Here is a 27,814-nt window from a genome sequence, read left to right on the forward strand (position 1 = left end):
TACATGTAATTAAGTTTAAACAGTTTTAATTTAACAAATTTAATGATGTATTAAATCATTTTGGCACTCAAGGCCCTCCACACCGCGAGTATGTTAAATGTGTGGTGTATAGTTATTTGTGGGAACTTTATTTTTGTTTTTTTTCACTTTGTTTTCTATTTACATTAATACATGTAGACACCCTGTAGGGTGTTGCGGGTTCAAATATTGAGGGTGAGCACAAAAACAACAATGGTCCAGGAGAGTCGGTCAAACAATGATTTTTAATGAACACACGCGTGGGGAGATGAACACTGCGCACAGACAGCATCGATCTCCGGCCAGTGATACACAAGTAGTTGTTTTTATAACATCAGGTTATTATTTATGACGCCCCCTCATGCGCCAAAGCAGATACAATACAATAAATGTTGACGACTTTTGACACATTTAAAAGGACATCTTCTCCGTCTCGAGGCCAGGCGCTTCCTGTTAATCTTCTGACTCTCACTTATCTCCTGGAGCAAACTGTCCCTTAGGCAGACACAATTTTGCAGTCACAAGCTTTTGCAAACTATTATTTGAACTCTTACCTAAACATGAGTCTAACTACTGTTTGTGTGTGTGTGTATGTGTGTGTCTCAACCTCCAACGCACTCAGCCTCACCCCGCCCGTTGACGCTTCTGGCCTTTTACCAGACAGAAGCTCTCTGTGATAGGTGTAATAATCTTAACTAAGAACATGTGTAATCTATTGAATAAATGCTTTGATGAAATGATAATTAATGTAATGGTAATGATGGTTATGAATAGTAGCAGTAAAATATTGCCCTGATCTCCACAACGGTGTTTACAGTGACTGCAAGGATAACCACACTACTGGTTGAAGAACTTATTTACTATGACCCTGGGGTCCGTTCTTCGTACCTCGCTAAGTAAGTTAGCTGGATTTGATTGTTGACGATTTCGCGTGATCCTGGATCGTTCGGTTCCCCGAAGCTCATCCGGGACTTGCTGTCATAGCAACAGATCCGTAAGCGTAAACCTGCTCGGGAGCAGGCTTACTTTATGTAAACAGGATTAGATCGCGGCCACTCAGGTATGTCCGCTTCATGTATACGAAAGCAACAGCGATATTTTACCACTGTTTTACCAAAAATAAATATTATCAATGTAACTAAAGATAATGCAGTACTTGATCCTTTTATTGATGTCACACAGATACATACAGGTCATTTCCTAAAAAAGGGAAATGTACTATTAATCATTCTATTTCATGTATTTGATTATTTCAGATGTAATTCATATTCTAGAGTTGTAATTGTAAATTACTTCGTGTAATCAAGATGAGAAACCAAGGCTATAAAAGCGAAGGTGGATTTGGGAAGCCTGTCGCAGCCATGTCCTGTCCGTTTACGCGAGCCACCCATTGCGGAAGGTGCAAGATTGATAAGGAGAGTCCTCAGAATTCAGCGTATATTGCGGGACAGACAGGATCCTTTAGCTCAGCGCGACAGTGTGCTCATAGAGAGATATCGATTTTCCCGTGAGGGTATTATTTACTTAACCAACTTGTTGACGAGGGGGTGCAGGACCACCACCTGTCTTTTTTTGCTCTGCCCTTTTCTTGGTTGCTGTTATAAACAAACAGATTATTTCAGGGTCTCTTTTCAAGAGACTAAAAGCAATATAAGTGATAAATATTACCATTCTGTAGAATATTCTTATATTTCACTTTTACTTGTTCCCATGTTCTAGTGGGTCCACAACAACAAATGAATGAATAACTCACACCTCTCTCTGGTTATCTCAAAAGACTCTTTATTGGTTCAGTCACAGACACCTGTTTGTTGCATCTGTATTGGACAGTATAAAAACACATGATAAAGAAAATATACAACAGATGTATAGCACCAGGTTCTTCAACAAACAAAGGGCTGATGGTTATTTATCAAATGACAGAGACTTGCCCACCTCCTTTATGTTGAAACGGCAACCATAGTGACATGCATACAACGGTAGTCGGGCACAACACACCCTAAAGGGTGAAGTTTTTGACCTACAGCTGGACACCTTGGATCTGCCGGTCTCTGGACAGATGGCAGAAAAACAATGACATTGATCCAAGATTAGTGTTACCCCATCAACTCTCAGGCCTAGTCCTAGCTGAGCTCCTGTGGAGGTCGGCGTCCCTTGCTGCAACTTAAGAAAATAACAGAAAATCCAGGGAAACAGTGACAACTCAACATTTAAAAAGTAAATAATGCTATTACGTGTAAGAGGAAAAAAAAAAAAATTCTTATATTTTTGTTTCTCTGATGAGACCAACGCAGGTGGGCAAACATAGTTTGTATAGCAGAATCCTTTAAGATCACATTACATGGCTATGGAAACAACTGAAGTAACATCCCAGGCCACTGGTACTCATGTACATCCATTCGTCTGTCAGCAATAAAATAACTACTACATACTGATAAATCATCTGGATTTGTATTGCACCAAACAGATTCTAGTTTTACAGTAAGGGGGGGGGGGGAGTGGTAGTGGGAGATGGGATGTGCAAAATATGGGAGGAGGAATCTGCGTAGTGGGATTAATCTCAAATATAGAGCCCCTTTCAGACGTGCACTCTTCGCCTTTGATCTGACAGCATGAAAACACGTAGGTTTCATGTGCGAAGGAAGACCCCGGTCACTCTTCTGTGAAAGCCACGACGGCAAAGCTTTTACTAATGTTGAACTTGCAACATTAGTGTATCAACTTCTACACTGCATGCGTCACATTGCAACTTAAAAGGAACTTGCGAGATTAGGACAGCGACCGTATCGCGTGGACCTGCGAGTTGTTGAGCTCTCAAGTGAAAGACCTGAACAGAAATACCAGGTACACAATGAGATTTTATCTCGCCAACTCTGTTTCGAAACAACAGCAAACATCTCTCTGAGCCTGTGCAGGAGAGGCAGGGTACAGCTCTCTCAGCAGGATACATGCAGTAATGGGTGCGTTCCACTTCCCACGTAGGCAAGTCTGAGTGATGTAAATTGCATCAGCAGATGGTGTGCAAGACATCTGCATGCCTGCCAATTTGCAGTGATGGCATAGACTTGCCCGCTGAGATGCTGCAGTTTACAAACAACATGTGCAGAAAGTAACAGGAAATGCTACTCGTCAGTGGTGTCTGCAGCTACTTATACGTGCAACGCACACGCTTAAGAAAAATACCCTGTTCATAGTGACAACAGCAGAAATTAATAGTTAAACAGCTGGTCAGGGAAAACTCATTTTTCCCCAGTAACTGGTGGTTGCCAACCTGTCTCTAGGATCGTGCCTAAATCTATGAGACAAACGCCCACACCCTCTTCACAGCTCAGTTTTTCAGATGATTTTGTGGTCCCAGTCGTCGGTTTCACATCATACTGAATAAAACGTAAAAATTCTAGTCATTCAAAGTTGGGAGGTCACTGGCTAAATATTTGTGAACAACAAGCGCAAAAAAAAAATCACAGATTAAATACGAGTAAATTGTGAGAAACAATGTAAAAGCACCCTACGTCTGACTGACAGGATGTCAGCACTTTAACGAAAAGCCAGCGGTGCATATATCACGTCTGAAAGGGGCTCAATAGTGCAAAAAGTCGATCTGACAGCAACATACAGTATATGCTTTGGGTGAAAATAATACGTTCTTAGAAAGATAACTGAATAAAAACAAGAAAGATCCCACAAACCATGAAATTAACCAGAAGCTATGTTCTACAACTGCATAATGCCATTTCTGTCACTTCACAGACACCTCTGCATTTTGTGGGGAATTGACAACTGAAAATGCTCTTGAAAAAGAACTCATGACATCAAATATTTGGTTTTAGTACAGGCCAATTAGTGCATTTCAAGACACACTCTTACAGCTGTGGCCTTTTCACAGATAGCTACTGGAGTTAAGATTGGGTGTTAAGTGAACTGAAAGATTCCTTCATTAAAAGCCTGTTTTGGCTACTTGTTTGCGACAGCAGTAGAGAAAACAAAAGGCTCGGATTAAGAGAAAGTTTCAAATCAAATTCCAATATACTTTAAGCAAACCTAAAATACAAAAGCAAATATTAAATTACAAATTAAACATTCAAAACAGTGCCAAAGTACGAGTCACTATAAATAAAATAAGTGGGGGTTTTAGAGCTGGCATTGTGGCTTAAAGTAGTAAAAATTATGATAAATGTCAGGTTAAGATATACAGTAAGGGCTCATTTCCGAGAAGAAGTGTTGGTCTTAGTATCAGTAAAGGTACATTTTTAGGGAGATGGCAGTCGAGCTTTCATTCCTCTATGACCACTCTGACAGGGTTCACGGTATAAGCACTCTTTCCATTAAAACTCTGAAGTAACTATTATATTGATCTACTATACACCTTCAGAAAGACAAAGGCAAGATGACAAAATGTACATACATATCCATGGATAAAAATAGTGCAACATCAAGCTTTTAAGTTAGACTGCTACATAGCTGCTGATTGTAAGACTGAACCATACTGAGATGGCCAGTCTACGTGGTCAGCACAAAGTCCAAAGGCACCACGTTAAACCACAGTCCCTTTCCCAGGAAGAGGAGGCCTCATGCTTCAGTTAGCTTTCTGTCAGGAAAAGATAAAAGAACAAACGTTTATTGGGTAACTTTTGCATGGGCAAAGTCAATGCCTTCAATTCAAAGAAAAGAAAGAAAAGTAGTTACCAAGGACAAAGTCACGCCATCTCGGCCCAGTCAGGCCCCTCATTCGCGATTGTCTCAAGATTTTCGCTGGTGGTGGTTGTGGTGGTTCAGTAGACGCAACCCTGGGACTCTTGAATTTTCTTTTCTGCCTCCCTGCTGGCTTTGCTTCCTGCTCCTGGACTGATTTTGATGCAGAATCTGCCAACTCTTTCGAGGCAGTCCTCCTATTAATGCTCCTTTTTCTTTCAGTTTTCACAGCTTTAACGAATCTTACCAGTTGCCTGTCCTGTTCTGCAAAGAGGTATGCAGAAGGTGACCCTTCCAGTGTCACAGTACAAGAGTCCCACTCTTCCTCAGCCGATTCGCTATCAGGAGAGTTGATCTTCCTTAGAAACACCCGGCATTCTTTCAGCGTTTCAGGACCCCAGGCTTTGGAGCAAAGGTTCTGCTCTTTGTGTACATCCACGAGTTCCCGAGTTTGGCTAACCGAAGAGGCGGCAGAACCGTTTTCCAAACCAACAGAGTGCCGATCGTTTGTGGATGTGTATAATGCTTTACGTTTAGATTGTAGTCCAGTTACTATACGTTCATTTCTACAACATGATACTGCTTTTATGTTTCTCCTGTCCCTAGCCCCATTTTGCCACCTATCCCTTTCTTTCCGGGTTAGAAAACGTGTCCTTGCTCTAACCAGAGTGGCTTGATATATACTAAATGCTTTGCCTCTCAACGGCTGGACTTGGCGAGTGCGCTTGCTTGCAATGCTTAAAGTAAAAAGTTGTCGTCTGTGTGTTGACACAGCTGCTTTGTTTCTCTTCCTCAGCCGTCTCTGAGCCTTCTGATGCTGTAAAGGGCTTTTTGGCACCATTTTGGCAAACTTCTTGATGTGTTTGCGGAGTCGCTCTGCCTGAGGACTGTGGCAAACACTTTTTGCATTAGCAGAACGAGGGAAGTGCATAAGTTCGTAACGATTACGGGAGCTTGCCTTCTTGACAATGGCCAGAGATTGTGTCTCGGTGGTCTCCATAAACCAGGAGCAGATCTGCTGCATGCTACAGGACCTTGGTTTGTTGGGCGAACAGTCAAACAGTGTTCGGACCACAGAGGAATGATTTGAATTCTTGGCAAATAAACTGCTGTCTTTAGTGCCTAGTTTAGAATCGAGGGCCAATTCTTTTTCTTGGTTGTCCACAGCGTCTGAGACCCAAGTGTCAGAGATGACTCTTATTCGTCTGGCGAGCTCCTGGTTCATTGTCTTTTCCTCAGCTGATGCTGCCCACCACCTTAATGTCTCTTTAGACCTAAAGATCGAATCAACAGATACCCCTGCCAATCTGCTTACGTCTAGAGAAACGCCCTTCTTCTGTGGTCCACGTGACTTTCTCTTCTCACCTGAAGTTTCGAAACTACTTTGCTGCTCATCCTGTCTCCTTTCACTGTTTGCCTTGTTTAAAAGAAGTTGTTTAGAGCGTCGTACCAGCGCATTGCTGCGGCTGTATGATGTAGAGGTGGCAACAGCATGCAAAAAGTGTATTGATGGCTTTCTCACTCTCTTGGAGTGTCGTACTACAGGCTGATTGGGGAGTTCATCTTTACTACCATCCTCTGTTTCTTTCCCTTCTTCTTTTTGACCCCTTTTGCTCATTAACTGATGACTGATTGTCCTGGGCTCTTTGGCAGACATGAAGTCTTGTAGAAGTACTTTCCTAGGAGCCAGCATTTCAGGAGACTGCCTATTCTCTTTATTGATTTGAATTTTACGTTGACGAGGTGACACTGTGGTCACTGTGACTGAGATTCCAGAGATTTTAACCTTTGCAGGTCTACCTGGTTTCCTTGAGCGAACAGAATCATCATGCTTTTGACATTTGATGTTACTGCCAGATTGAGGAGCAGGCCTTTTCGCTGGTCTGACAAAATCCAACTCCTCTGAGGTTGTTTTAATACTACCTGAGCTGGTCTTAGAGTTGTGCAATAGATTTACGGCTCGCCAAGCGTCATGAAATTCTGTTTGCAGCTGGTCAAAGCCCTCTGACACCAATCGTTTGTTTCTCCTCGAACGGCCATATACGACTGTTATCTTGAGGTTTTTAGTTGTATTCTCCTCAATATTAGGTGCCAACTGACATTTACCATTTACCATTTTAACATTTTTAGGTTCGGAATCCAAAGTCTTCTGCTTACGGGGTCGGCCAATTGGCCTTTTTGCTTTTTGCTCCAGCTGTGGTCCCAGTTTCTTCGGACGCCCAGGACGCCTTTTTGGTGGAGTGGTTTCATGAAAAGAAGTCGAGTTACCTGATAATCCCTGGCTGTCAGCTCCAGCTACGCGCTTAGTTGGAGTACCTTCACCTGATCCTCTGGAAGCATCTTTAGGTGATGAGGAAGGGGACCTGGGCAAAGAAGGAGACTTGCGTGGTGAAGAACCGTACTTGGGTGTTGAGGAACCAGATTTGGCGGGTGACAAAGCACACTTGGGTGTTGAAGAACCAGACTTGGATGGTGAATTAGCAGACCTGCGTGTTAAGGAAGCAGATTTGCTTGGTGAGGAAGAGGACTTCGATACTGAAGAATCAGACTTGTATGGTGAATAAAGAGACTTGGGTGTTGAGGAACCAGATTTGGCAGGTGACAAATCACACTTGGGTGTTGAAGAACCAGACCTGCGTGTTGAGGAAACAGACTTGGCTGGTGATGAAGGAGACTTGGGTGTTGAGGAACCAGATTTGGCAGGTGAAGAAGCAGACCTGCGTGTTGAGGAACCAGACTTGGCTGGTGAAGAAGATGACTTGGTTGGGGAACAAGAAGACCGTATGCATGAGGCAGAAGATTTTAGTGGTGAGACAACTGATTTTACTTGTGATATTGCAGGCTTTTTGCTCTGGATTGTGTGCTTCTGATGTGTCCCTGACCATGAAGACTCTTCACAGGGATCAAAATGTTCTGTTTGTGAGCCAGAACCAGAGCCTGCTGATTTGAGACTGTATTTAACTCCCTCTTTATCCTTTACTGGTGATACAAACATAAGTTTAATTGGACTAGTGTACTGGACTTGGGAATTTTTAAGACTCTCAAGACAAGTATCAGAATTTATAGGGACATCCATATTTGATGAGTCCTGTACTCTTTTTGATGATGCTGATCGTAACCGTCCTAAGAGAGGGACAACACTGTCACTACTATTGTTCTCTTTGCCTGAGCGATGTTTTTTAGGACTTTGGTCTTTCGCAGTCACAATCTGTGGAGTGACCTGGCTTTGACTTTTCACTTCCATGTGAGATAGTTCATGTCCTTTTTCTGCTGACTGAAAGGCAAGCTTCCCTGTGTTCACACATGAGGACAAAGAAACGTCATTTCTGGATTCTACGTTGGCATCCTTAGCATCTGGATCTTTTGATGACATATGATTGGTGCTAGATGAAGCCTTGTCCTTTTGTGCTTTCTGATTGAAGATAGGTTCAGAGAAACACGCAACAAAGAACATACGTCTGGGCTCTGTGACATAGGAGGAGAACCGCGGTGGAGGGACTATATTTCTCCTTGATCTTCTTGCACCCTCAGAAATGTTAAGCAGATGACACACTCTCCCTTTAATAGCACAAGCTTTCCTTTTACCTGATCTTTCAGCCTCAGTGGTTTCACTTGATGGGGATCCCTTGTGGCTTTTGTCATTTGTAGAACTGCAACCCTCACCACCTTCTTTGCAGGACAAAACACACTGTTTAGCTGAGCTTGTAGCCACTGTATTCACCTGTTTTTGTACACTTGAACTTTGTTGGTCATTGTTGTTCTGTATCTCAGGGGTGCATTTAGGTTTTTCAACATTCTGGCGATGACGGGATCTAGTAACGGGTGACTTGGATTCTTTGTCTTGGCGACTAAACAGCTCACTCAAGCTGTAATCACTGGGACTGCTTGTGCGAAGCACTGTGGTGATGATCTCAGTGACATGGGCATCAGCACGAAAAGGCAGGTTGTAGCTGGTTGAGGGAGATAACGGCTGCTCCTTTTCAGAAACATAGATAGCCGTAGAAACCAGAGTAGGGTCCTTGTCTAGAGGTGTTATTGTCTCCAGTTTCTCACTAAAACGATCCATGACATCCTGCAGTGAAGTCCCACTTGGATTCTTATCAGCCTGACTTCTTTCAGCGATCTTACTTTCAGCATCTTCTGTAGTTGCATTGACATCTGAGGCTTCGTAGCTTGCAGTTACAAAACTCTGTACCATGAGATTAACATCCTCCTCTTGGTGAAGCAGAGAGGGTGGGTTTTCATCACATTTCTTACCGAAATCTGATGGGATTGGGGAAAGAGGGGGAGGAGAGGGACTCTGCTCTCTCTTCAGAACAGGACAAGGAGGGTCTCCATCTCCTACCTCTCCATCTGTTGTTTTCTTGATTTGGAAGCTGCGTTTCTCACAACATATGGAAGAGGACAAGCATAAATTAGAAGAGGGTGTGCAAGGCGAATGGAACGATGCAGGAGAGGCTGCAACAAGACTCTGACACGAAGTGCAATGCAGCTTCTTGGAACATAAAACAGTGTCCCTTTCGTTCCTGAGCATCTCTTTTTCATGGCAAGCATACTTGAGGATTTGGTAGATTAAGGATTGGTGAGCTGGGCAGAGAGAACTCAGAACATCATCCAATGTGGAACATTGACCAAACTTAGTCCCTCGCTGTTGCTGACCTGCCTTGTCTTCTGTGAAAGATGGCACCGGGGAGCTAGAGGTAAAAGGTAAAAACTGGAGTTAGAATGTTTTACTCACAAAGTTTCAAATGAGAAAAAAAAAAAAAGAGCATGCACACAAAATAATGAAGACTAAAAATTTCAGCAGCAAGCACATTTAAGTTGCATTTGTTCCATAACAGCACTGCCTGAAAGTTTGTCATTTCTGACTTCCATATATTTTATAGATGAGACTGGAGTTCGTGCTGGTTGCAAGACTGCACCCGCATTATTAGAGTTAATGTAAAAATGTGATATGCAGCTTAAGATGTAGGCAACATATTGTGATGAAATGATGGTAATGTATCCTTACAGAAATCAATGTTTGAAATAAGCTTAAGAAGGAAAAAAGTTACACAGTAAATTTTTTTGGCAGTAGACTTGCTAGCCATCAATAATGAAATAAAATGAACTCTGAATGGTACAAAACTTTCAGCTTAAATAATAACATTTGGAAAAAAAAAAGTGGAATGTAGCTTGTAGTGCAAGATGTTTTTGTGGTTTATTACACCAGGAAAACGATAATGTAAATGCAGCCTATTTAGCAGCGTTTGCCGTGTAGTTTTTCCCCCAAATGCACTTTCATTTTTGGAGTGCCACTATAATGTTGATGTATTGCAGAAGGAAGTGACATGATGCATTGCTCTACATTGTGTGAATGTGTGTGTGAATGGGTGGATGACAGGTTGTGTAAAGCGCTTTGGGGTCCTTAGGAACTAGAAAAGTGCTATACAAATACAGGCCATTTACCATTTTACCATTTACTGGATTCTAGCCCTTGTAAAAAGTTGTAAAACCTTTGATCTGCAGTACAACTCTCTGATAACTGTAAAGCAAACCATTATTCTAGAAAAAAAATAACAACAGGCGATTGATTAAAGAACTGTTTTATTGATTAGTTGCTGAAGGCAAATGATAACATTCTGCTAACAGCAGAAGGAATGATTGAAGAAACGCTCAACTTAACTTTTTTTTTTTTTTTTAAACCAACAGCACTTTCATCAACAAACCAACAGTTCAAAAAGCCCTCTAATTTTCATAACAGCCAGCAGGTCCAAGAAGTAAGATATTTAATTATAGAATCAAGTAACTGATTTAATATCAACCTATTTTCAAGTTTTTACTTTTTCTCTCCAGCAATTTAAGTACTGTTTGCGGCCAAACCATGTCAGGTTTCAAGAGGCCAGGTTTAAGTGTTACATTCTGTAGTGTTGAGTCAAGTTTCCACAGCAGGAACTTTTCACTGAAGGAACCAGGGTACAATTACAATTCTGGGGTGTACCTCCAAGAGAGTCCTTGCTCAGGAGGTAGAACAGCAACTTTGGTGGTGGGGTTCAAGCTAAACTTTTCTGACCGACTTGTTAAATAATTTCTTCCAACTACTGGGCAGTTTGCTGTATTGTTGTGTTTAATTTAAAAGCGGTGGTGGTGGGTCTCGAACAGCCATTGCTGTTTCATACATGAGCAGTTTACAGCAATTTCATGTTCTTTGTCTTGTTTGACAGGTTGCTAATTTTCAAAAATAGTGCTTATTCAACATTTAACCTAACAGCATTGAGCCCCACTTGAAGCTTTTCTGGGCAGGAATATCTACCCTCACAAATTAGTCCTACAACTGGAACATATACAAAGGTGTATATGTTGCAAAACCACCTGCCCATCTCCGCCTAGTTTCTGCGGTGGAAACTTTCCAAGTACTTTAGGTGTTACAGAGGCTATATTGTTGAGTTTGTTATGACAAATTATTCTTTAAAATCATTAAAATAATTTAATAGTAACAAAATCACTAAACAATCACAATAGTCAGCAGTATAATTTCTGGACTAAATAAATTATATGAGCTAACATTTAAAAGCATTCATGCAATTGTAGCAATACACATTTCACAATGCATCAAAGTGCCCCGTTACAAATCAAGAACTACCACAATATTTAAAAAAATAAAAAAATAAATCACAGTTCTGAAGCGCAATCAATAAATAAATATGCCATAACAACACAAAACAAGTTTCTAGAAAAAAAACAATTTTGTTTTATAAATCATAGTGCAATAATTGATTTATGCATAAATAGCAGAATTACGTTGCCTCAAAGATTTGCCAGCAGTTCAATCAAAAATTAAAAAGCCCTAATCTCAAAGCCCAAGTGTGTTCCCAGAATTAGCTGCAATTAAACAAATACAATGATGTCCTTTTTCAATTTCTCAGGGCGTGTTCGGAGTCATTTTGATATAAATAGTAGATAACTCCCAAAATAGAGACATGCTGTGCTGTGACCGGCACCATGTACCGCAATAAGAACAGACATTCAGAAGTGGAGACAACATTTGCACAGCTGGAGGAATTACAAAGGTTGAAATGCCACAATTTTGTGACTGAAGAACTTTTAAAAACCGACATTAATAACAAAAAAAAAAATAAAAAATAAAAATCTGTAAATGCCGCAAGACAGAATTTCAACCTTAAAGGAAAAAAAAAAAGAAAAAAAAAAAAAAGATTTTACACGCCACATGGCTAGTTTTTTTTTAAAGTTTAAGTGTTGTTGATAGCAGTGAATTTACATTTCGCTGTTTCTTGAGAGATAAAGAACTCATACAGATTTTAAGCTTGATTTGAAACCTAACACTGGGCTATAGGCAGAGAATGTTCAGAGGTATATATGGCAACAGGTTAAAGACGGTGAGAGAGAGGGGGGGGGGGGGGGGGGGGGGGGGCAGGCTGACATTGCAGCAAATCCAAAGTAAAGCAGCTTTGTGTGGGTAACCCTGAAATGCTGCTTTGGTAGTAGCACTGTTAATGGAAAAAAGCCCATTCTAGAGGCAGACATGAGTGTAGACGAAACTTTTAGCATTTTTACAGACGCAGACAAAGAAGCCTTAAAAGCCTGACACTGAATAGCCGCGTGGTCGCCGTTTAAACATTTCACTAAAAACCTAAACTACCGAAACCTCCAGTAGCTGACACAGTCGACCATCTATAACATTAAGACTACCCATAAAACAAATATTAATATTAGGCTTAACGGTATTACTGTTAAAACGTTAACTGAAATGAGTTTTTCTTGTAGCTACGCATCCATGTGCCAGGAAAACAGTCCCGTAAAAGTTAAGCAGCGGTCATGGTATGAGGTTTGCAGTAATACAGCTACAGTAGCAGAATTAGTAAATATCTGTGATAATAAAAGAACATCTTTCACAAACGGTACAAATACACAATAATATACAGTTCCCAAGCTTATCAGTGCACATTTAAAACATGCTGCACGTTTGCATTCCAACTACACTCAATACAGTGTTTAGATTAGCTTGTACAGAATGAAAGGAAATATGTGGACACAAAATGGCTTTTTTAAGCTAATCTCTTGTACAAAAACTCATAATCAAGATGTAGCCACCACAGCATATATACTGTACAAGCTCCCTGTTTGTAGAGGTCTCTAACAATAGAAATGAGTTTTTAAATAGTTTTAATGGCTCTAAGTCACTTGAAAAGCCTAGGTATACATACCCAGAGAGATAGAAAGCTGCAAATCACAATCATCAATGCTCCATTACCAAGGAGCTTTAAGAATTGAATTAAACCTGAATAACCTAATAACCTAACAGCTAACAAATATGACAGTCACACTTTATTTTTCAGCCTTAAAAGGTCTGCAACTGTGTTTCTCATACTTGAGTCTTGAGCAATCTTTTTGGGCAGCCATCATTGTTTGTTTTTCCTCCTTGAGAAAAGGATGTACAACACAGTACAACTACCCTGAAGGTAAAATAATTTGATTCTATATCACCAACAGATTCTCGTTTTAAAAAAGCCTTTGTTTTTAATTCTGTTGATCAATCGTGGTAGTAAAAATTACTAAGTGATCTAATGTTAAACTATGAATACGTTACATTTTGTTGAACATTAACTTATCGATGATTTAATTAGATGTAATCACATACTGGTATCTTAATAACCAAGCCACGAAACTCCACAGCAGTCCCAAACGGAAAAAAACAAACAAACAAAAAATAGAAAAACAGTATTCTGACAATAGTACAGTGAAACGAAAGGAGATGGTGAATTAAGAGGTTCAGTACCTCAGGCTCTGATCCGAATTCATTTACCACGTTGGTCTATCCATAAACAAAGTAAACGATCTAAATCATTCGTCTAGATCAAGATGAGCAGGACTTCTACCTGAATAAAACAGTACTGTTTATGGCTGCTTTAACCAAAGGACTCAGAACGAAGCAGGAGAAATACAGCTTTAAGTATGACTATCACATCACAGACAGAGTTAAAAGACCTGAATATTAATATCAGTGTAGTTTGTAAAGGCATGTGTTGTGTTTTAACAAGTGTCTCCAGAAAACATTTATCTTGTAGGAGGTGATGTGTTCAAGTGTTGAGGTGTTTTTGAGGCGTTTGTGGTCTAGAACCTCTTTGCGTCAGCAGCTGAGGCAAGACTCCCTGAGTTAGTGGAACTGGTCGTGCTACCAGAACCAGACGAGTGAGAACTGGACAAACAGAAGTTGGCAGATTTCTTCTTAGGTGGGTTCTTCAGTGTTCCAGTACGCTCTTTCACTTTGTATTCTAGTGTGCTATGGGGCACCCCATAAACCCCCTGGGCTTTAGACACACTCATGCGACCAGCCATCACCATGGTGATGGCCTCCTCCATCAGTTCGTGGTCATACTGGCGGTACCTCCCACGCTTCTTTCTAGGTTGCTTGTCTTTATCCCGGCAACCTGCCCCATCTTCTGACTCATCCAGTGAGGATCCACGTGGTCCCAGGCGATGAGGTGACTGGCTGGCACTGCCTGGACATCCTTGTGCCAAGAGTGGAGGTCTGAGTTTGAAGAGAGATGAAGGTCTGGCAGCTGCTGTTGATGAACTGGCAGTACCTTCGCTTGATGAGGTACGTTGATGTAGGTTTTCAGCTATGCTGCAATTCTCAGCTGACACTGACCTTTTGTGGTCAGACGCACAACGAACCTGAGGAATACGCAGGGGTGTGGGTGGCTCCAGACTGGGGGTGGGGCTTGGAGGGGGCTGGAGAGCATCCCTGAGCTGGGGAAAACAGTGAGGGAGGGTCTTCTGTAAACTACCCGGCTGATAAAAGGCAAGAACAGATGAAGGGAAACTAAAGTCCCCATGCTCCTCGACAGCACCTCCAATTTCTGCTCGCTCTGCCCATGCTGCCACTTTCTGCAAAACAAGGCGTGCTTCGCCACCCAGCATTGTTGACATCACATTGCATGATGTCACTTCATCCCTGATATCTCTGCTTCCTGCTTTAAGCTGATGCAGCACTCCCAGCCTCCCTTCAGCCCAGCCATCCAGACCCTGTCTCAGGGTTTGAAGGGGTATTCCATAAAGCAACGCAGCCCGCTGCTCCTGCAGCCTTCCTGATCGTATATCCTTCAAGGCCTTGGACAGCAATCCCTCAGACAGCTCCCAGCTCCTCTCAGTGTATTCCTTCTGCCTGCACTGCCTCCTAGGGATGTGAGGACCAAACAGCAGGGTCAGGATGGAGGTGATGGAGGTGGTTTGATTTGTGGCATAGGGGACAAGGGGGTGCAGAGCGAGGGGTCCACTCCTTTATGCCTTGTGTTGGTAACATCACTGCGACTGTTAGTTTCATGTCTGTATGTTCTCAGTCTGTTTGTGGGCCCTCACACGCACGCACACACACTGCTGCTGTGTGTCTCTCACACACAGCAGCAAAGCCTCTTCACGTCCAGGTGGGACAGTCTGTGAATGGCTGGGGTTACTTTGGTGCTCACATAAAACCCCTGTAGTTTTGGGATATCCAGTGAAAGTCCTACATGCTTGAAGATTGGATAATCAAACTCATCATTAATGTATTAGTAAAAACGGACGTAAAATGGTTGTGAAGTACTGAAATGCTCTCCTCATTATACAATCCTGAGCTGCTGGCAAATGTTATAATACGGCCATTGCTGTGACGTTACCGCTCAAGAGATAAAAGAGTAAACCCCATAGAACCACAACACCAAACACAAGCTAGCTCCTCACAATTTATTACAATTACTTGAACCAAAGCACTGCTAAAACAGGAATGTGTGTATTTCAGGCTGAACAGGTGCTATTTAGCTGAGCAGTGAGCATGACAGTAATAAACACAGTGCTCATGCTAACCTCTTAATCTTTGGCATGCTATATAGCTGTTGTTGTACCACACTCTGAAATGTGGATTTGCTGCAAACCAAAGTGATTTTTCTAGTCATAGGATATGGGCCATAGTTATGTAAACGGCATTCTTGTTTTTGTGAAGAAGACCCAGATTTAACTAAGAGTAGGGATAAGTCAATAGGCCAGACACATTAAAATGCAGTCAGAGAACTACAAAAACTTACCCTGATCCCCTGTGATTCTCTGATGATGACGAAGTTGTTGAGCAGGCAGAGTTCCGGTTGGAGAGGTCCAGCACACCATCTGTTACAAGACAAGTGGTCAGAGTCTGAGTGCCAGTTGTTTGGTTCCTTCAGGAGGATGCCCATGTTACAGTCAGACATAACATTAAATTTTATATGCGTGCACTAAATGCGTTCTCTACCTTCGATCGTGTTCTCCTCCTGAGTTCGGTTCACTGTGAGGTCCAGAGGGGCGTCAGATGCTTCGGACGCGTCAGACAAGGGTGATGAGGTCCTTGTGACACCATTTGTATTGGTGTGGAGCAGGCACTTGGATGCATACTCCTTAGCAAATGTGGTTATCATCTTCTTCATCAGCTCCTGAGCAATCTGAGGTATGTTGGAATCACTGCTCAGGCGCACATCTAACAGGAGGAGAAAGAAAAAAAATACAATTAAAATCACTGGTTTCAATTTTAACATGCATTATTTAAAGGACTAGAAAACTGATCTGAAAAACTGATCTAGAAAACAGTGTTTAAACAGCGTTTTTAATGAGATATTGAAATTAAATCCACTGTAACAAAAAATGTCTTCTGATGTTACCACACTAGAAACAAGTCTCAAAAGCATCCTAAATCTTTGGGAACACTTAGTGGGTCATGAATAGCAGAGATTTGACATGCCAATTACACCACAGTAACCGCAATGTGTATTAGGTCAATAATGTAATTCAGTTCATTGTGTACATCAGTAGACAGGAACTGTGAGATACTCCTCTCTGGTTATTCCCCACATTAATATTTATGTCAACTTTGGCAGCTGTTTTCAGTATAGGAGCTCTTAGTATATTAACAGTTCTACATAACAACGAGGTTGTCCAAATCCACCTGACTCACCTTTCTTGTGGAACACAGCTTGGAGGAACTTGTGTGCTGATTGGGTGCTCTCAGAGATGGTTGGGGCCTGACAAGGTGAGTAATCAGAGGGGGAGGAGAGGGGCGACGTGGCTGCAGGTGCTTGATCCTAGAGAGGATGATGAAGAGGAAAAAGAAGAAGATACAGAGACAGAAAGGTGATTACTTATTTAGAATTATTTTTTACTCTAGGGTGCAGAGAAAAGAAAGACAACCTCTCTGAGGCTTATCAAAACTAAAGTCCTTACACTAGATTTGTCCAGGAGCACGTTGCAGAAAGAGCACGGAGAGCAGTTTGATTCTGGAGACCAGTCATCTACCTCTTCCGGTTCACAGTCTGAAAGACACAATATCGCATAACCATGTATTACAGTACTGCTGATGGATCAAACCAAAACTGACAACAGGCAGCAGGGGTTTCTATTCTGTTTCCTTATACCAGCCACTTCAAATGCTGCTGACACAATACTAATCTCATTATGAGCCACGCTATCATATATAGACAATACACACGGAAGAATGACTAGAGTTTTTCCATAAGTGGCATCTAAAAATCAATTAGCTGCTAATGTTGATTTCAATAGAATGGTTTTGATTAACAGTTTATCATGCTTGTCTTTTTTATAACCAGTTAAAGTGACCGTCACTCCTGCCTCAATGAACTCTACATAACTGTTTAACACCCCCCTTTTTTAAGGCGACAAAATACACTGAACAAGAACTGCTTTTACAGCTACTCTCAACCAGAACGTTTGTTGCAGTAGCTCATCTATTGCAGATCAGTGCCTGTAAAATGACAAATGTGACCCTGAACACAAACTGTGTGAAGCCCACAATCAGTTTGATTTAATTCCAACTAATACTGTAGAAGGTGTAGTGAATCGTGTGAATGCGGACAGCAGAGGTGGGTAGTAACGAGTTACATTTACTCCGTACCTTTTTTGCACAATACTTTTTACTTTTACTTGAGTACATTTGTGAAGAAGAAACTGTACTTTTACTCCACTACATTTGCAAAATTCGACTCGTTAGTTTTTAAAAAAATACTTAGTTTAACACATTAGATAACATGCCGCCAGTGGAGTTTCCAGTAAATTTTTTACCAATCAGATGTGGCCATGCAGTCACATGACCAGTTTGAAACTGTGGCGGGCAGAGCGGCCCGAGCGTTTCAAAGTAGCGGACACACGGAAAGAAGAAACACATGAAAACATGGCAGAGCCAACTGTCTACGCTAGAGCTGAAGAGGATGAACACCCTTGGCCTCATATACAAAGAATGTTTTGCTTAAAAGCAATACAATATATATATATATATATATATATATATATATTGCACGAACGTGATAATTATATTGTATGAACATGATAATTATGTATACTGTAATAACGTGATATTATATTGTTCAAACGTGAAAGGTATATTGCACTAACATGAAAAGTATATTGTTAGAACAATAAACTTTTCAGGTTATAACGTGATATAGCTGTATTTTTCTTTTGCCTGGGTGGCAGCTCTACGCTTACGTACTCGGATGAGCTTGCCACAGTTCTACAAGTTGTGCCTCCATCTCGTGTCCATATCAAACGCTGCTCCGCCTTTTCACTTTCATTTCTGTGTTTGTGCATGCGCAGTTTGAGAGGGTGCGTTGAGGGGCAACGGGATTTCAAACAGGTTTGATGTTCTTGCGACCATACGATTGATGATTGGGAGCTGGTCGTGAGATCTTAATTGCTTTTCGTTACCCCATGTATACTACACGATGCACAACACACGGTTAAGGCGAAACTCGGGCCGATCCCCAAAACGGTTGCGCGACTGAAAAATCGGCTCAAAATGGGCCAAAAAAATTTGCACAGTGTATGCCCAGCTTTTGAAAGCTAGCTTCATCCGTCTCCCTCCCCTGTGGTTGGAAGGGGCGGGTTTTTATCTTTTTGCAGCCAGACTGAGGTGTTTGCCTTCTCAAGACAGCCATGGAGAGATTAGAGGCTACATCGTAGCTCCAGTCACGGCTTCCATCACTGTCTTTCTCGTCTTTCCCAGAGTAACAGCCAAACAGGAGGATCTAATGGCTAGCACTGCTTAGCCTTGCATGCGTTCTTATTTTAAACTTAATCTGGAATTCATTGCAAAGTGTTTGTGCGGGATATGAATGACAAGATTTTGTTTTTCAACAAGAGTTGGTAAAAAAACATCTCCAGTGTGATCAAATTTTCTTGCCAAACATCCGCAGCTTGGCAGTGTATACAGCACTATAATGACCAGAGCTAATTCTTTTGAAAACCATACATCATACAGGTCTCAACTTCATCAGACATAACCTAGACACAGAGCTGGATGATGCCAGTACAAACAGCGGCCTAACCGACGAAGATGATGGATCCATGGGGGCAGGAAAGCCAGAAGCAGGGGAGCTGGAGAGGTACCTTTCATGTCCATTCACTGGAGGTGTGGATCTATTGCATGGCTTTCCTCACATTAAGAAGCTGTCAATCAAAATCAATACAGCTCTTCCTGCATCTGGAGCTTGTGAAGGACTTCTCAGTCATGCAGGACTCCTGTTCATTGCTTAATAGTTACAGCTTCACAGAAAGAACCTTGAGAGCAAACTGCTGCTGAAGCTTAACCATCACTTCACTGAGTGAAGAAATGGCACATTTTTGCTAAATATCCAGAAAATGCACACCCATACAACTTATGGTAAACTGAGCTGCCTTGTATGTACATATGTTGAAGATGCCTCGTTCTAATGTTTTCTCTGAGGCTGCTGTGCCATTTGGAGCAAAAATGAATATAAAGTTTACAGCATATCTTGTCACTGGAAATTGTTTGCACTGTTTATATATTTATATTATTTACTGTAGGTATTGGTGAAAAAAGCTTTATGTTGTGAAAAACTGAAATCAGAATTGTGCCTTATTTTGTTGATGTTTTTACATATATTCCTTTTGAAAATACTAAAATTTGTATATTTATTTATTTTTGTTTGTCTGATAACATTTATTTATAAAATAAACCGGACATTTCAAACAGTTACTCACTACTTGAGTAGTCTTTTCACCAAGTACTTTTTTACTCTTACTTGAGTAACTTTTTTGACGACTACTTTTCACTTTTACTTGAGTAATAATATTTTAAAGTAATGCTACTCTTACTTGAGTACAATTTTTGGATACTCTACCCACCTCTGGCAGACAGACACATGATGCCTCATCATGGTATATGCACAACTCACCTCTTGTCTGATTAGATGACATAGCATTAAAAAGAATACTGAAAATATAATTTTCCAACCTTATACATTGAGCTGTAAATGTATAACAGAATAAAATGTCCTATAAATTATATATTTTATATTATCTGCATATGACCCATTACCCCAAATTGTTTTAGATACATTTTAAGTAACCATCTTGCTCTAATCCAAGTGTATATTACATGAATACATCACTGATTGAAGAAGTGATTAAAATCAGACTTTAGATATGATGCTGCATTAAATGTAAATGCCTACAGTTGCCAGTAATTTTACTGTTGCCAATAGTGTGCTGCACGCTTGTATTTAAACAGCGGCATCAGCTGCCACTGCATTTGACTTTTTGAGCTAAAATGTTTCTGAGGTTGGATGTACCTACACCCATCAGCAGTTTACTTCATATCATGGAAAGCCTTGCTATGATTTTCTTAAAGGTACATGTAATATCAGTTTTCCAGAATAATTTTAGACCGATGCCTAAAATACTATGAATTAAAGTGTAAAGGATATTTTGGTACTTTGAAGGCACAATTTATATGAATTAAGTATATTTTAATTTCATATTGTTAGTACCGTATTTTTTTGGACCATAAAGCGCATTAAGCGAAACAAGCATTAGCATTTATCCTCCAGCTTCACTGTTTATGTTATGCTAACATAGCTATGTTGCTAGCGATCACATAGCACAGCATTATATACCAGCTAGTCCAACTTCAGTAACCCTACAAAAGTCACTGCTGTTTACTTTTCTGTCTTCATTTATGTTGGAAGTGGTAGCAGAGCTGTATGTTTATATTTTTCACAAATCACTCACTCAAAACGTGGTATACCATGTTTAGGTGGAAACTAGCGAGCTAACTTCCTGCTAACTTCTAACTCCATTAAATTTAAGAAATTCTGTTTTCATGGATACCTGGATGTTAAACTTAATTGTCACACCTGGTAAAGCAGCAACGCTGCTCATTTTATTAAAGATGAAAGAATTTAGACAGTTTGTAACTCTCAGTGATGCCGCAGTGTTCGTTTGACTTTGAGACCTGAAGCAGACGCAGCTTTGGACCCAGATTACTCCGCGAGGCCCTTGACTACGGTACCCGTAATCCTCCGACAATACATCAAGCGGTGCGACTTCGTAGCTAAAGTTGTACTAAAAGATTTTTTGGTCAGATTTTTGAGCGCTGTGTACCACATAAAATTGGTTCAAGGTCAGTAAGCACAACCGGAATTAATACTTAAGGCACACTGTGGATTTTTGAGAAAATTAAAGGATTTTAAGTATGCCTTATAGTGTGGAAAATAAATTATTAAGGGTGGCAGTAAAAAAAATGTTGCACAGTGGTGTTGCGCTGTCTTATCATTCATTTAAGATAGATTTTTTTCCCACCCTGATCTTGTCTCAAATGAATGCCTCACTGAACAAATCATCCACCCAGCCAGGAGTCTATCACGTCATCTGACTAGGTTCCAGTGTAGCCTAACTCAAACTCCAGATGACACTGCAGACTTCAATGAGATCCCAGACAGTGTCAAGCAAGCTGTATGTTTTGGCTGCTGGTGTCCACAGAGTGCTAGAGGGATGTGAAGGCATGATCGAAGCTAATAAAGGCATCAGAGAGACAGAAAGTAAGACTTTCTTTAGTTTTTTCAGGGATCTACCAAATTCTGGTGTTTTAGGTTAGATTTATTTGACTTCCAGGTTCGATATTGTGCTCCTTCCTGATATAAGTACAAAGGGTAGTGGCACCATGGGTATGTTTTATGGTGTAACTGCTTGCTTTATATACTGCAAATATTTTGTGAAGACCTTTGTTCTTGTGAGGCTGACATACTGGTGGTGCCTTGGAGCACACCGTAAAGAGTGACGGAAGTTTCCAGGGCGTGGGGGCTTTTGTGACGCTGAGGTTGTTATGTGACTGCAGAATTTTAGCAGGTGAGAAATGGGTCACACATAAACACATGGCAAAGGCAAAGAAGATTAAATTTCAGCTGATACATTACAGTTTACTCAACATGGTTTTGGGAGCTCTGGAGACTCTACTTTTCAGCATACTGTACAGTCATCTGACACAGAAATGGACTCTATCTCCTCAGGGCTCAGTTTTAGGCTTTTGAAAATCTAGTCCCTGATTACTCCTACCACAGCTTTAGGTCTAACAAAATATTGAAATTAGAATACCAGAAAATATTTAGACTTGCCTCTAGGATCAGTGAAACTGTATCATAATTTGTTAACAATGGTTGTTAAATAATCTAATAATGCAATCTGCTGTGCTTTCTCTCGAGGTAGCATAGAGCATATATATGTAAAATTATGAGTTAAAGAGGAAGTGGACTGCTTTAAATGAGCAGGAAAAGAATCGTTTTTGCTATTTTTGAGTCCTACTTAAAAACAATATACGGTTAAAATTACAGTCAAATGGGAAGTACAAGTATGAATCATACTGAATACGTAGTTTCTGATTCAACTACTTAAATAACGTAATGAATACCAATCAATAGCTAAGTAAATCCCACAACAAATGCTAATCTTTTTTGGTTTAAAAGCCTTAATATTGGTGACACAATTTTGAGGTCTGATATTATAAGAATAGATATGGGACAGCGTTGGGAAGACAAAAGGCATGGCAAGAATAATGATTTGTTTGTTTGGCAATATCATCGCTTATGCTGAAAACAAATGTACAGTCCTCTTATAGTCACAAGCCAATGGTAAAGAGCATATACAACCAACAACCCACCATGAAATAAATTGAGGTCTCTCGGCAGCGGGCCATAAATTCCCTCCAGAATGCTTTCAAACCCTGCAAGACAAAAATGGGAGCAATCCATCAGTGCTGATACGAACAAGTGCATGGTTTAGGGCTCCAAGATCTGAGAAAAATCTGCTCTCAAAACTGTTTACTATGTTGTCATTTTCAGGAAGACAGAACAATTTAGATGTTTACAATGAACTCTTTATAAACCTTGAAAAACACACATACATGATTACATGTAGGATGCCATTGTCACAACAGTTTAGATCAGAGGTGTCAAACATGCAGTGTGAATATTACCGTGAAGTTGTTATTACTCCCATTTAAAATTTCCTGGTGTGGTGTTAACAGCATTATTTCACAGGAATTAAAATGTAACTGTAGATACAGGCAATTTCTTTAAATCACAAAAACAAATGTAAAGGTTTATTTTGTGCCTTTTTAACTGTGATACATACAATACCAGACGATGCAAAGAACATCGAGAAATGCTGAAACTACATCAATCATCATATTTGCAAAATGACCAAAATAATTTGATGTCTGACAAAATTTTACGGGAGTCTTCTATATTTTGGGTGATGTCAGTTTTTTGCTTTGTTTAAAAAAAAAAATTTAAAAAAAGATCGAGTTTTTTTGTGACCAAATGGACAGTGGTCTTATAAATCCGGCCGACTTGAGACCGGACTGGACCGTATATGGTTCATTAGCTAAAACGAGTTTGACACCCCTTGTTTAGACGTTATACACAGTAGGAAACTGACTTACGAATAGGTGCGCCAGCCTTATGCTAACATCACCAGCTGCTGTAGCATTAAAAACTACGTTCAAATTAGAAGAGAGCCCGAGAAAAACCGTTACCGGACACCACTGAAATGAATGCTTTCCTGGCATTGCACTGACATTAGCTTACTTAACGTAACAACAACATCCTCCCGAAATAACAACAGCTTTTAGCTAAGCACTGCTATAGCATAGCCATCGAACAATAAACAATTATAACTGTATGTTACTAATATAACTGATTGTGTTATGGTACACCGATAGATAAAATTACATATCTTGGTTGGGCATATGCATTATATCTTATTGGTTACAATCCAATTTAAGACAGAAATGAAACGACCCAAGAAAGCGCTAACGCCGGCGAAGGGCTAGCAAGCGCAGACAAAAGGAGCTAGCTAAGCAGCTGTCTTGGCTTAACTGAACACTAAAAGCAGCCACATCAGTAGCTGCTAGTTAGCTAGGAACCAACACAGCTCGGGTAGCGATCCCTCTGTTGCCGGACAAAACCATTCACTACATGTTTTATTTTTTACAAAATACTAAACTGCATATGAACCATACCGACGCAGTGTATCAATTTGTAACGCCAAGAATCAAGTTCCCGCCGAAACAACTTCTTTTCTGCCATGCATCTACACTGCAGCGTCGTCATTCTTCGTCCTCTGCCCCTCTTTCTCCCCTGTTTGCGTTACAGCCGCTGTGTATTGTAACCGCTGCGGTGCATTTGTCGCCGCTACCCGATCCGTACCTGAAACCCAATCCGACCACGCATGCGCGAACCTTACCTCACTTCCTCTCTTTGCCAACATTTCCTGGAGCACGATTAAAAAAACAAAATTTAAAAATGACCGTTGTTGTAACGCAAACAAATTACCAACATGATCAGTGCAAGCAGACTAGATGATTCATAGAATTATGAAATTACTAACGGCAAATTTATATATGAAAGACTCTGTCCCAACCCTTTACGATCCAAGGTTTCCACTGTATCCATGCAGCCTACTGTGGAGGTCACAAAATATGGCGCTCCAGAGCGGCTGCAGCCAGACCCTTCTCAACATTTTCTGAAGAGTTGGTTCCCTTTCTTCTTGAGTATTTTGCAGAAAGCATAGGAAACCAACAACTTCCCAGTACAATGCATCAAGGTTTGACCAGGTTGATTCCAAAGCCTAATAAGGAACTATTAATATTGATAATTGGAGACCAACTAGCTTATTAAATAACGATTATAAAGCATTTGCTCTAATTTTAGCTAGTAGACTTAAGATGGTTCTTGACTCGGTTATTGATGAAACACAATCTGGCTTCCTGCCCAAAAGACACATAACTATATCAGATTGGTTTTAGATATTCTGGATTATTCTGACCTAATAAATAGCAATGGATTCATATTATTTTTAGAATTCCACAAGGCCTTCAATACAGTGGAGCATGAATTTATATTTCAAGCTCGAGATAAATATGGTTTTGGTACTTACTTCTCTTCAGTGATTATACAATAACAGTAACAACAGTATTAAATTAACAAATGGTACTTCACCCAGATTTAACATAGAAAGAGGGATAAGACAAGGCTGTCCCATTTCTCCATACCTTTTTTTGTTAATTGCCCAACTGTTGTCTAGTCATATGAAGTCAAGCAATATAGAAGGTATATGCTAATTGGCAAAGATTTACTCATAACACAGTTAGCAGATGACACCACATTATTCCTAAAAGATGAACATCAAATATCTATTGCTGTTGAAACAATCTCCACGTTTCCCAAAGCTTCTGGACTGTACTTGAATATTCCTAAATGTGAACTTATGGCAATAAAAGAATGTTCGAAAACAGCTTTGTGTAACATTCCAATAAAACAAGAAGTTCGCTATTTAGGTATTCTAATAACCAAAAACCAGGAAAGAAGAATTACTCAAAATTTCTATCCTATTCTAGAGAAACTCAAAAACAGATTTACTCAGTGACTCTTAAGAGATTTATCATTAAAAGGTAGAGTATTAATAACTAAAGTAGAAGGCATCTCTCGTCTTACATACGCAACATTGGCATTGCACCTCGATAATAAACTCATAAAAGAGTATTGATAAGTTACTCTTCAACTTTATTTGGGCGGGTGCATTACCACCACCTATTGGAAGTATGAATGAGGTGTGCGTTGAAGATCCTGTGGACCGGGGCCTCTGCCACTCGTTCACAGCACACCCTCACTATACATTTAGGTGCACCAGGTCTGTCCAGCATCCTCCTCTGCAATCTGATCCAACTCACCACCAGGTGGTGAGTTGAGAGGTCAGCCCCTCTCTTTACCCGAGTCTCCAGAAAATGTGGAGTGGTAGTATGCAGAGGAATGAGAGGTCACAGAGGTCACATATCATTCAACCAGACAAATGATTGTTTGTTCAATTGAACAAATTGTTTACAGTGGCAAACATATGTAGGCATTTATAGATAGAAACTTTATCGAGAGTCTCTCTTGCATTAAAAAACACTAAGGGACAATCACAATGTGATTACAATATTTCAAACCACTTATTTAAGTGTCATTTACTTTATCATTTACTTAGCTAAACAAAAATGTATTTAAAACTGTGTTTCGCAAATCAGTTAAAAATGCAGACCAGATGATTGTCTACTGACCAATCAGTTCTCTGGAAAATAGAGTCACCATTTTCTGGAAGATCCCTCAGACCTCTGTATGCCGATGCTGCCACTGTCACCCCTTTCCTGTCCAACACGGTGTGGGATTGCGTGACTGCTTATCCCGACGTCCAGTGTTAGGGTAAATTAATCCAGAAATTAATCCAGAACGATACCCTGGATATGCTGAACTTGTGTCATAGTAAAGGCTTCAGGATATAGAGTGACAAAACAAAAAGTGAACTTAATTTAAAGTAAAAAAAAACAAAAGGAGAAAGAATGCAAAGGTTCAACAATGACACAAACAACCCATGCACAGGAATATAGTACACATACACAAGGAGCATTCGAGGAACAACAGAAAACCAACAAAGCAAAGAGGGGGAGAGAGGGCTGACCAAGGAAGTGATAACCGAAAGGGACATAATGTACATAATCAAGACAATCACGAGGGAGAAGTAAAACTCAAGGCACAAGCAGCTGTAAAGATCCAAGTAAAACCAGAAACAACAAGATAAAATACACAGACAAGAAAATCACAGTGATAAATACAAAGGACCATTAAGAAGTCTCAAAACCATGAGGCAGTGATGTCCCAACATGGAAATGCACTACTACAATACTGAAACCACAGCAGTGACAGAAGATAAAACCACACAAAAATCTACACCAAAACACAATAATCGATACCTGACATGTAAGAAGACAGAAACTCCCTAAAAGAATGTGAAACTCAGACACGACAAGTCAGACACAAGCTTAAAAGCATGCCCGATATCAGGCACCACACAATTCTGTTAAGTAAGCAAACACAGACTCCTTGCCTGAACTACATGTGGACCATTTGTGCTTATAAGAATAATCAGCTCACAACAGCCCCACTCTGAGCAGGAAAACCCCTGACATTAAAACATTTGATGTGCCACAGTCAAAGGTCAGATATGTGATTTTTGATTTAGTGAGAGTAAAAAAGGAATACGTGGCATACTCGACTATTTTAAAAGTCTATTTAAACTCCTAAAATTAAACTCAAATCATTGAATTAATAGCTTGTGATTTCATAAATATATTCGCTGTGATGTTTTTTGTTTTTTTAAATATCGGAACAATTCTGCACACAGCATCTGGTGTTTGGCATGACTAAGAAGGATGCGCGACACACCACAGAGTAGTTTTTGTGCAGATTTGACATAAAATGCAGACCAAAGCTGTGTGGTTACTTACTCACAGCACATTTAATGGAGACATTGTTAATGCTAAAATATACCTAACATTGAGTGTTATGCAGCTGTACTGTATAATGCAGCGCTATTGCAAGGGAGTAAATATTACCCTTGAAAGAGGAAGAAAATGAAACTACACACCACCTGTTTTATCCGAGTTACATATCACATATCTGTACAAAATGAGATCGTATATAAGGATTTAACCACTGCCAAACAGCAGCTTGACACTTTCACAGTTTCACTTTAACAGCAGTGAAACTGCAGCAGCGACTGTAGAGTTGCGCACTGTTAAAGTTCACCTCATTGAGCACAGAAGATGCACAGGTCCTGTTGGGGGCCTGGACTCAAGCCCAGGTGGTCTGTGTGTGATTGGATCTATTGCTTAAGCCAATGAAATAAAAAAAAAATAAAAATCAAGCAACTCAACATAAAAGTGCATCATTAGTTATTATTACTTTCTAGCTCTATT

General features: G+C 40.4%; 1 protein-coding gene across 2 annotated transcripts; it reads right to left on the reverse strand.

Moving 5' to 3' along the window:
* Nucleotides 1-1,778: 1,778 nt before the first annotated feature.
* lcorl (ligand dependent nuclear receptor corepressor-like) lies at nucleotides 1,779-24,416 on the reverse strand. Of its 2 annotated transcripts, XM_085276884.1 has the most exons (8): nucleotides 24,041-24,373; nucleotides 22,679-22,741; nucleotides 16,933-17,021; nucleotides 16,667-16,793; nucleotides 15,971-16,192; nucleotides 15,771-15,849; nucleotides 4,705-9,404; nucleotides 1,779-4,606 (listed from the first exon to the last, which is right to left on the reverse strand). In XM_085276884.1, the coding sequence occupies exons 1-8, from the start codon at nucleotides 24,129-24,131 to the stop codon at nucleotides 4,599-4,601; spliced, it is 5,379 nt and encodes a 1,792-aa protein (XP_085133010.1). In that variant the 5' UTR covers nucleotides 24,132-24,373; the 3' UTR covers nucleotides 1,779-4,598. The 2 variants fall into 2 exon arrangements, with proteins under 2 accessions (XP_085133010.1, XP_085133012.1); XM_085276886.1 differs by lacking the exons at nucleotides 1,779-4,606; nucleotides 4,705-9,404 and adding an exon at nucleotides 12,111-14,887 and having other exon boundaries at nucleotides 24,041-24,416.
* Nucleotides 24,417-27,814: the final 3,398 nt, after the last annotated feature.

The sequence above is a fragment of the Mchenga conophoros genome, linkage group LG6 (assembly GCF_057382185.1).
Source record: "Mchenga conophoros isolate Kocher_MC1m ecotype Shallow Benthic linkage group LG6, M_conophoros_male_GT1.1, whole genome shotgun sequence".
Lineage (NCBI taxonomy): Eukaryota > Metazoa > Chordata > Actinopteri > Cichliformes > Cichlidae > Mchenga > Mchenga conophoros.